Genomic DNA, 11,680 nt, shown 5'->3' with positions numbered 1-11,680 from the left:
AAAATTCAAAAAATAAGGCGTGTATCAAAATTAATGCACAATCTAATATCAATTGGGCAACTTGATGATAAAGGGCATAGTGTGTCTTTTTTGGGTGGTGCATGGAAAGTTACTAAAAGAGTCATGGGAGTTGCTAGTGGAAATAAAAGTGGAACTCTTTACATGACTTCTAGTTATAGAGATTCAGTTGCAGTTGTAGATTGTAGACTTGGGCATAGAAGCGTGAAAGGAATGAAGGAGCTTCAATCAAAGGGGAAACTACCAAAGTTGAAGTTGATTGATCACAGTTTGTGTGAATGTTGCATCTTTGGCAAACAAAGAAGAGTAAGTTTTTCCAAAGTAGTAAGGGAACTAAAGGCAAAGAAGTTGGAGTTGGTTCATACATACGTGTGGGGACACACTCCCGTGTCATCCCTTAGAGGCTCAAAGTATTATATGACATTCATTGATGATGCGAGCATAAAGGTATGGGTTTATTTTTTGAAAAATAAATCTGATGTTTTTGATACTTTTAAAAAGTGGAGAGCATGGTTGGAAATGAGACAAACCTAAGGGTGAAATGCTTACGATCTGATAATGGGGGAAAGTACATTGATCAACGGTTCAAAGAATATTACGCCAATAATGGGATCAAGATGGAGAAGACCATTCTTGCAACTCCTTAACAGAATGGTGTCCCTAAAAGGATGAATAGAATACTAAATGAGCGTGCAAGAAGCATAAGATTGCATGCTAGACTACCACAGACATTTTGGCCTGAGGCAATTACTACTGTAGCCTACTTGCTCAATAGAGGACGCTAAATTGCAAGATCCCAGAAGAAGTTTGGAGTGGCAAAGAGGAAAATTATTCTTTCTTAAAAGTGTTTGGTTGTTTAGCATATGTTCACATTGACTCCGCTCTTAGAAGTAAGCTTGATGCTAAATCTAACAAAAGTTTTTTCATTGGTTATGATGACGCCGAGCTTGGTTATTGTTTCTGGGATGACCAAAACCGCAAGATTATAAGGAGCAGAGACGTCATATTTAATGAAGAAGTGATGTACAAGGATAGACTCAACATAAAGTTAGAAAGTCCAAACATTGAAGTGAAAAAGCAAGGGTAGTTCCTTTGAAAGACTTCCCAAGAAATGACATGGAAGACAAAGATCAGGAAGATCAAGATAACATAGCTCCGGAAGTCGAACCACAAACACCCATGTTTGAACTTAGAATATCTTCTAGGACTATAAAACCACCACAAAGGTACTCCCCTTCGTTGAATTATATTCTACTAACCGATGGTGGTGAACTAGAGTGTTACGAGGAAGTAATCCAAGTTGATGACTCAATCAAGTGGGAGCTACTATGAAGGATGAGATGGACTCATTATTAACAAATCAAACCTGACAGTTGATAGAGCTACCACAAGGGAAGAAGCCATTGCAAAACAAGTGGGTTTATCGGGTGAAAGATGAACATGATGGCAGTAAATGATATAAAGCAAGACTGGTCGTGAAAGGATTTCAGTAGAAAGAAGGCATTGAGTACACTAAAATTTTCTCTCCAGTTGTCAAGTTGACTACAATAAGAATAGTACTTGGGTTAGTGGCAAAAGAAGACCTTCATCTTGAGCAGTTAGATGTAAAGACGACATTTCTTCATGGAGAACTGGATGAAGAAATTTATATGCAGTAGCCACAAGGTTTTAAAGTACAAGGAAATGAGAGAATGGTATGTAAACTTCAAAATAGCCTATATGGGCTAAAACAAGCGCCTAGACAGTGGTACAAGAAGTTTGATGGGTTTATGTGTAGTAACGGTTTTCTCAGATGTCAAGCAGACTATTGTTGTTATTTCAAGAAACTTGGTAACTCCTATATCATCCTATTACTATATGTAGATGATATGTTGATTGCAGGGGCTTGTAAACAGGAAATAGACAAGCTGAAAAAGCAATTGTCAAAGAAGTTTGCTATGAAGGATTTGGGAGCTACAAAACAAAATCCTTGGTATAATGATTACCAGAGACAGAGTCAAAGGTTTATTGAAGCTATCACAAGAAGAGTATATGAAGAAAGCACTCAATAGGTTCAACATGGATGGAGCAAAGCCACTAAGTACTGATTTGGCTAGTCACTTTAAACTATCCAAAGATAAGTCACCTATAACAGAGTATGAGCGAGACTACATGGCCAAGGTACCCTATGCATTAGGGATTGGTAGTCTTATGTACACCATGGTGTGTACAAGGCTAGACATAGCACATGTAGTGGGAGTTGTGAGTAGGTACATGAGCAATCTAGGAAAGCAGCATTGGGAAGCAGTAAAGTGGATTCTTAGATATTTCAAAGGTACTAAAGATTCAGTATTATGCTTTAGGAAGTCAGACTTAGACCTATAAGGCTATGTGGATGCTGATATGGTTGGTGACATTGATAACCGCAAGATTACCATAGGTTATGTCTTTACGTTAGGTGGTATAACAGTTAGTTGGGTTTCAAAGTTACAGAAGATTGTTGCCCTTTCTACTATAGAGGCAGAGTATATTGCTATGATAGAAGCTAGTAAGGAGTTAATATGATTATAACTGTTCCTAGAAGAATTGGGTCAGAATTATGAGACGAGCGCTTTGTATTGTGATAGTCAAAGTGCAATTCACCTAGCAAAGAACCCAGTCTACCATGCTATGACAAAACACATAGAAATTCGTTACCATTTCATATGCTCAGTTTTGGAAGAAGGAGTTATAGCTCTCGAGAAGATTCAAAGGGGTAAAAATCCAGCTGATATGTTTACGAAGGTGGTTACACTTGAGAAACTGAAGTTGTGTATAACTTCAGTTGGACTTCTCACTTGAAGAAAGAGAAGTTGATGCTTCTACTGATGGAAGTGAAGAATTGAAGACATGTTGAATTAGTCTCCAAGTGGGAGATTGTTGAGATTGTGAAACTAAATTCAATCCAAATTAGAGTTGGTTTAGGACATGGGTTTTCTTAATTTGTGTTTTAGTAGAATTGTTTTCTTTTAGGAATACAATTGGAAATAGGATTATAATTGTATTAGGAATTAAAATATAATTCCTATTAGAATATGAGATTTGAGTACTATTAGGAATTGTGTCCCATGTATTACCTATAAAAAGAGGTTAAGTCCTAGAGTTAGATATCACAAATTGAATAGAAGGCAAAGCCACAATTAGAGAGTGAGAGCCACTAAATAGAGTTTGGTGAGTGAGCCAATCTGTGAGGCTTGAGAGATTCTTGTAATATTTCTTCTTCTTCATATTGAAATTCCGCAATGGCAAAGTGGACGTAGCTCTCATACAGAGAATGAACCACTATAAATCTTGTGTTTGTGTGTGTAGTTATTTTGTGTCCTTTGTTCGCATTACTTTTTGCTTTTAGGGATTTATGATTTACTAGTATTCAATTAAATATCCCTAACAAACTCATATAAAGCTCATTCAAATATTGAAATGATACCACACCAATACACCGGAGCCAGTGTTACGCCCCTCACATATCCGTCGCTAATACAAAGCAACTGAATCATAATCACTTCATGTGCATGTGGTACACTTGCATTGGCTTCTTTATTTTCGCACTTCGTGTGCATTCAGCACACTTGCACGGGCCCATAAATCCTATACGCTCGTGCAGGATAAATAACGGTTGGTGTCTGATGGGGGATGGGTACTTAGGGAAAGTAACTGACACCTATGTTTAAACATAATATACGTTGCATTCTCATCCAAGATATGCTCATGGTAATAGGTAGCAAACCATATGAATGCAATCTTAACATTTAAACACTCATATTTATATATAGGAAACTATATAAATACAAAATTCTAACACTCATACTAATATATAGGAAGCCATATGGACGCAGAATTTTAACACTTAAAAGTAAAACTAAAGAACAACTTTCCACCACCACGGCATTCAAAAGAAATGCCCAACAATTCCAGTGACTAGCATGCCGCGGCACTGCAGTTTCTTTGCCGCGGCAATGCTCCATTTCCAGCCAAATTCGGGGTTTCTTCAACCCAGCAATTTAGCCACTAGCCCCTCTTTCCAGTCCACCCAAAACCAAGCATATTAGGCATGTAAATTCAGCAAAAGTAATTTAAATTAACAAGCTAAGGAAAATTCACATGAAATTTTTATAAGGTAAATACCAAAATCAATAAACATGGCAACATGCAAGCTTAAAGAAAAAATCGGCTTTTCTAAACATGTCTAAAACTTTCTTCACTCAATCTTCACTAACAACATCATCTCAAGAAATTGATAAACAATTAACTCAAGGAAAAGAAGAAAAACGATATGCAAGATAGAATCTCATGCAATTGAAATATTTTTATGCATTTTTCCACTCACCAAAACAAGCTACAATTTTGATGGGTCAGTTAGACACATATATGTTGATCCAGTAATATTTTCAAACCAATCTATTTAAAACATAATTTTCTTTCAACCTCTCAAAACTGTCAAACTATTTTCCAAAATTGATGTTTCTGGCTTTTAAAATTCATATCTATTCACCCTTAACTTGAAAAATCCTGAAACTTTCCAGAATTAAACAAGAAATATAAAGAATTTATCAGAACTTAAATCAGTTCCTAAAAATGCATGCTCTGCAGAAAACATAAACTTCCAGGATTACAGAGCAGATTTCAAAAGTTCATAAAAATTTCAATACACCGAATTTTTGGGTAAAATGAAATTTCAAACAATCCTCAAGAAGTCTAAAACAAAATATCTGAAATTTAGCTTCAATTGAAAACCCAAAACATATATAGAATTTCCGGAAGTTCAGGCTGTCAGTATTTCACAGCATAACCTTCTTATAACCAAAAACATACTTTACTAACTCTTAGTTCTTTAAGATCAACATATATGCTCTACCCATATATATTTATTTTACAAGTTTTATTGTTATAGTTCCGAACTCAATCTAATTAATTCGGTTTATAATTGACATTTTATATGCTATTAAATCATTCAACATTAGACATGAATGTACTTTTTCCAAATCTCGGATATCTGTCCTTATAGAAAATCGATCTTGTAGATGACCCAATCCTACATTAGAGAAGATGTTGAACCTCACAGAACCGCATTTAAGCTTGGGATTTTATAGTGGAAAAAAAATGGTGTGCAGGGCAAAGGGTTTTCCCGGCTTGAAATTTTAACTCTCGAAACATATAGATTAGAGGATTGACAAGTAGAAGACAGAGCTTTCTCTGTGATTAGAGGTTTGAAGTTGTTTAAGGCCAGCAAGTTTAAAATTCCAAAAAGATTGAAGTCAGTCCCGTGGTTTCAGATTCAAAGGTGTTGATTTCTGTATGAAATGGATCTATTAGGGGAATCAATCGAATAAGACAATCTGAATTTTTGTGAGAAAATGATTTGGTCAATATCATTTAGAAATTTCATTTATTATTACATTTTATATCATTTGGTGTGACAAGTTGAATGTAATAACAGATATTAAAATCCTTTAGTCTATAGCACGGGAGTTAAATATTTATACTTATAACAAGTAATACTAGAAAATCCAAACAAAATCTTAAGCAACAATAACGTATATATTATTAAATATTTCTTAAAATGATCTTTGTCATTTACGTATCAATATCACATAATTATGAAGATACATTGGATTATTCTTATAATATTTGTGGTGATGATAAGTCTCAGCTGGTTGCAATTTCATCTGGTTTAAGCATTCCTCATATATTCATTCTAAGCATGTATATGTATTAACTAGTCTGATTGTCATACAAGATTATGTGATTTTTTTATCTATAATATGTAACTTTAAATCAATACAGATTATGCAAGAGAATTGACTCCACGTAACATCAGTATATTCTGAAGTGTATTAGGGCACAAAAATATACTCCCTCCTTTGGTTGGGCCGAAATTAAGTACTTACGAATAACAAAGCCTGCAATGGTGAACAAATAATTGGGCCGAATTTAGGTGAATAGGCCGCATCTGGGCCATGCTAATTCACTTACTTTTTGTGAATGAAGCTTTCATTTTACTCAAATAAAATACATGATTATGATTAATGGATAATAAAATACATGAAATTATCTCTTTGATTTAGTGGAAAGTGGGACATGTCCTAATAGTGGCACCTACACTATCATTTTTCAGGATTTGAAATGAAGATAATGAACTTTCATGATGTTAAAGCTAGCCATCCTTGGCCCATCACACACTACCAACAGTGAAAGAAAAGCAATTATTCTTATTTCATGAATAAATTTTCCGCGAAAGAGTCAGGAAATTTCCCATACCTGGACTTTTTTTTTTTTTTTCCCACTTTATTAAAGTGCTTGCTTTTTCCGCCTTTGTTTTCAGTTAATGTTGGATTGAATGTGAATATGATGAACTTTCAAGTCAGTTTTAGGATGCTAAAGCTAGGCATCCGTGGCCCATGCCATCACTCAAAACTTTTGACTAGAATGAATAAAGCTAGAACCGGAATTTAATCAATGGAAATAATAAGGATGTTGCGGTGAAACCAGCTGGAAACTTTACCTAGTGCACACGTTTTCTCTGTGAATTAATTATCTGCAAATTGCATTTTATGAAGCATAAGAAAAGAACAAATGTGTATATGACTAAAGTAGAAATAAATTTCTCAGCCTCCTTGGCATAATACGTAATTGATGTTAAAAGCCGGAAATATATAGCAACATGACATATAAAAAATAATAAAATAATAAAAAAGCGGTTCAACCGCTGGGTCAAACCGATTGAACTGGCAATTCGTAACAAAAAATCCGATCCAACTACAGTTCAAATTGGGCCATTTTAAAATTCTTGTTTTTTAGTCAAATTGACCCAGCTCGATAACTGGTTCTCGGTTCAATCGACTAGGCCGGGTTTTAAAACCATGATTATCAGGACAATATGATATGCCTGAATAAATTTACTAACCCCTCTCTCATCATTTTTAGAGGGTTTTTATACAAATTTGTAATTAATAGAGAGAGATAAGTTCGGGATTGCAATCAAAGTTGGTTTACAATCGAGTGATCTTCGTGATTGTGCACTGAGATTGTGCTGCCAGTGGTGTTAATTTTATCCCTTCCGAAATATTCAAGGTTGGAGTTTATCTTTGATTTTGTTGAACAGCTGTTTGGGTTGATCGATGTGGCGAGCTTCACCTGGGTCGAGCTTACTTTGAATCGAATTGATTTTAGGTCAAGCTTGTTTTGGGTCGAACTATCTTTCGAGATCTTATGGCAAAATCACACACATATCTAAAATCTCCACGTCACTTTGGATGTAAAATTAAAGGAAAAAAAAAATATATGAAACAGTTCCATCACCTTAATTTTTTAACACGATAAGCCCATCAAATAACGTAATATTATAATGCTTTCTTGTGTAAATATTTCTTATTACTAGTTTTTATTTTTAATTAAAATTAATTTTCATTAAAAAAAAAAAAAAAAACACCCGTGAGGAGAGATAAATCCTGAGAAAACTGGAATTATTAGTCACAAATGGTGGGAAAGATTGAATTATTGGTCACAAATAATGGCACCCACACTATCATTTTTCAAGATTTGGAGCGAAGATAATAGACTTTCGTGATGTTAAACGCTAGCCATCCATGGCCCATCACACACTAACAACAATGAAATAGAAGAGCAATTATTCAAGAATGAAGTTTCCGCGAAAGAGCTAAAAAATTCCCCTTTCCCAACCATTTTTTTTCCACTTTATTAAAGTGCTGTATTTTTCCACTTGTCTTTTCAGTTTTTGTTGGATTGAATGCGAATATGATGAACTTTCAAGTCAGTTTCAGGATGCTACAGCTGAGCCTCCGTGGCCCATGCCATTAGTCAAAACTTTTGACTAAAATGAATAAAGCTAGAATCGGAATTTAATGAATGGAAATAACAAGGATGTTGCCCTAGCCCTACCAATGAAATTTCCCACAACTTGCGGTGAAACCAGCTGGAAACTTTAGCTAGTGAACACGTTTTTTCTGTGAATTAATTATCTGCAAATTGCATTCTATGAAGCATAAGAAAAGAACAAATACAAAACTAGATTTTAAAAGCGAATATCAACTGTTTATCCTCTATACCCCAAAGCACAAAAACTGAAAGAAAATTAATTCTCTTCTCTTAGACGTACCATTTCCAAAGGGAGAGATCTTTATTAAAAAAAAATAATAATAATAATAATAAAAAAAAAACAATAGCTTGCAAGCCATGGTGGATGCAGTTGTCTCATATATGGTGGAGAGGCTTGGAGACTATCTCATCAGAGAAGCAACCTTCTTAGGAGGGGTGAGAAGTGAAGCAGTGTCGCTGAAAAACGATCTGGAATGGATGAATTGTTTCATAAAGGATGCTGAAGAAAAACAAGTTGACAACCCTTTGATACGCCAGTGGGTATCTGACATTCGAGATATTGCTTATGATTGTGAGGATGTCTTAGATGAATTTATGATCAAAGTCCATGATGGAGAGGTCACTCCAGATGTGCTCAAAGCCGAAGGGGAAGAGTCTTCTAAAAGAAGTCAACGACTCTTAACTTCCTTCAAGAATTCGGTTGCTAAATCTTCCCGCAAGGGCAAGGAGAAGGTGACTACGTACAACATAGGCAAGCAGATTGAAGCTCTGAAAAAGAGACTCAGTGATGTCTCTCGAAGACGCCAAGAGTATGGTCTTGAAAATATCAATGTCAAGAGGGAAGGAGAGAGCTCTGCTTTTGGCAGATTGAAACAACTGAGAAAAACCAACTCTTTTTCATTTGAAGAGAATGTTGTTGGCTACAAGAACGAGACCGAGAAATTGTTGGCTAAACTACTTGAGGATGAGCCAAGGCGATATGTGATCTCTATTTGGGGCACTGGTGGTTTGGGAAAGACAACTCTTGCTGGAAAACTTTACAACAACAGTGCAATCAAACAAAAATTTCATCGTTGTGCTTGGGTTTCTGTATCTCAAGATTACAACACTCAAGATCTTCTTGGAAGAATTATGAAGTCTTTCAATTCCGGAAATACAACGGAGAAGTTTGAGACGATGAGTCAAGACGATATGGAGAGGTGTCTTCATAAGTCTTTGCAAGGATGCTCATATTTGGTGGTAATTGATGACATATGGCACAAAGAAGCATGGGCCAGCCTCAAAAGAGCTTTTCCAAACAACAAGAATGGCAGCAGAGTAATTATTACCACTCGCATCAAAGATGTTGCTGAGCGTTCAGATGAAAGAACTCATGTACATGAGCTTCGATTTTTAAACCAAGAGGAGAGTTGGCAGCTATTTTGTGAGAAGGCTTTTTGGAATTTAAATATAGATGAAGGATTGGAGAAGTTGGGAAGAGAAATGGTAGAAAAATGTGGCGGTCTACCACTTGCCATTGTTGTGTTAGGCGGTTTACTGTCAACAAAGAAGCCACAAGAGTGGAATTTGGTACGCGACAATATTTGGCGGCATTTAAGAAATGATTCCATTCAGATAACACAGTTATTGGCTTTAAGCTTCAATGATTTACCTTATCAATTGAAGTTGTGTTTTCTCTACTTAAGTAATTTTCCAGAAGACTTCGAAATCAAAACAGAGAGACTAATTCGCTTGTGGGTGGCTGAGGGTTACATACCACATGATGAAGAAATAATGGAAGATGTGGCTCTCAATTACTTGAACGAGTTGATTAACAGGAGCCTTATTCAGAAAGGACAAATGCGGTTTGGGATGGTTGGAACATGTCGTGTCCATGATCTTTTGCGGGATTTAGCAATTCAAAAGGCAAAAGAACTCAATCTTGTTCAATTTTATGATGAACTTAGAAACTCAGCTCATTCTTCCAAGGTATCATGTCGACGACTAGCTATCTATTCTGGGATGAAAGGGACCTTGTGGCTTCAACAATGTAATCCGCTCTTACGTTCTCTTTTGTTCTTTGATCTCTATCGAGACCGTCCTACGGTAGAGCAATTCATACCGACTTTGTGTACAAGATTCAGGTTCTTAAGAGTGCTCGAGTTTGAACGTTTCATTGCACGAAGTTGGTCCTTACCCAAAGATATAGATAAGTTGATTCACTTGAAGTATTTGGGATTAAGAGATACAGTAAATATTCCGGAATCACTTCTCAACTTGTCGAATCTAGAAACTCTGCACTTACCTGAGGAACTGTGCGGTTCTGGTGCCTTTCTACCAACCGAAATTTGGAAGCTGCAAAGTTTGAGACATCTAATTGGAGCCCGCACTGGGCCATTGCGGATAGACAATATGACAAACCTTCAGACCTTGAAGACTGTACGAGATGACACTTGGACTAAAACAAATCCTGAAACATTGGTTAATCTTCGAGAGCTAGACCTATCTGTGTACTATGAAAGAGAGAAGAAGTTCACTTTCGATTCTATTGCCAAACTAAAAAGTATTAAAATTTTAACAGTCACGTTATCAAATGATCATTTTTTTCCTACATTGCAACCACTCTCTTATTGCCGATATCTCCGACACTTGTGTTTAACTGGGAAGATGGAGAAACTACCAGGAGAAATGCATGTACTTTTGCCAAATGTAGAAAGCCTATGGTTAGCGAAATCCAAACTCGTAGATGACCCGATGCCAATATTGGAGAAGATGTTGAACCTCACAGAACTTATATTAGGATACGGTTGTTACAGTGGAAAGAAGATGGTGTGCACGGCAAAGGGTTTTCCCCGACTTGAAAGTTTGAAACTTATTATGGCAAAGGATTTAGAGGAGTGGCAGATAGAGGATGGAGCTCTGCCAGTGCTTAGAGGTTTGCAGTTATCAGGCTATAGCCAATTCAAACTTCCAGAAAGATTGGAATCAGTCCCTCTCCTACCTTAATGGTGATTGTTGTGTTTGTACTGTATTTTCTTTCAAATTTAATTTGTCCTTTGGCCATCATTTGGGTTTTTTATATTGTTTCAGTTGTAAATATGTGAGCCTCTTTACTCATCAAAGTACCATAATACTTCTTAGTAGTAGTATCAGCTTACAAAGAATCAATATTTGAGAAATTGTGAATATTTTTTAGCTTGCTGTTTACCCAAAGATATAGGCAAGTTGATTCACTTGAAGTACTTTGGATTAAGTGACATGACCCGTCCCAACCCTCTCTATCCCATAGGCTCAAGGTGCACCCATGGGACTCAGGTGATCAAGACGTGCCATGTGAAAAACCATAAAATCTATTTTCTGAATATACTTCTCATAAAAACATAATATATAATATATAAATATTTGAAAATCTGAAAATATATCACATTCATTTTATAAACTTGAAAAACATGAGGTATCAAAGTTTTCAAATCTTACAATCAGCAAATGAGATAAACATCTGAAATAAAACATAATTTTGCATCGGAATAAACATGACATTTTTACACATGATGAGACGATGATGTGCGGGCCCAACCTCGATAGGAATCACTCCTCGTTATGATTTTTCTGAAAGCAATGTTTCTAGTAATCATGCTACAGCTATCCAAATCATCACTCAATGGATGCTTTGTTAGGAAATGATCATACATGGCAGCGGAAACAAAAAATTTAAACCTTATAGATCGTTCCTTAGAACCAAGATCAAGGCACAAAAATTATAGTTTATACAACATATTAAAATCTACAGAAATACAGCTCAAGGTTAAGAAACCATACCCACGTTTGG

At 35.9% G+C, this 11,680-nt stretch overlaps 1 protein-coding gene across 1 annotated transcript; it reads left to right on the top strand.

Annotated features, from left to right (window-relative positions):
• The first annotated feature begins 8,229 nt into the window (after positions 1–8,229).
• Positions 8,230–10,857, top strand: LOC116114123 (disease resistance protein RPP13-like). The gene has a single exon (XM_031400278.1). The coding sequence runs from the start codon at positions 8,230–8,232 to the stop codon at positions 10,855–10,857; it is 2,628 nt and encodes an 875-aa protein (XP_031256138.1).
• Positions 10,858–11,680: the final 823 nt, after the last annotated feature.

The sequence above is a fragment of the Pistacia vera genome, unplaced genomic scaffold (assembly GCF_008641045.1).
Source record: "Pistacia vera cultivar Batoury unplaced genomic scaffold, PisVer_v2 Contig700, whole genome shotgun sequence".
Taxonomy (NCBI): domain Eukaryota; kingdom Viridiplantae; phylum Streptophyta; class Magnoliopsida; order Sapindales; family Anacardiaceae; genus Pistacia; species Pistacia vera.
The sequence above is the reverse complement of the archived record's forward strand: the minus strand, read 5'-3'. Positions and strand labels throughout refer to the sequence as shown.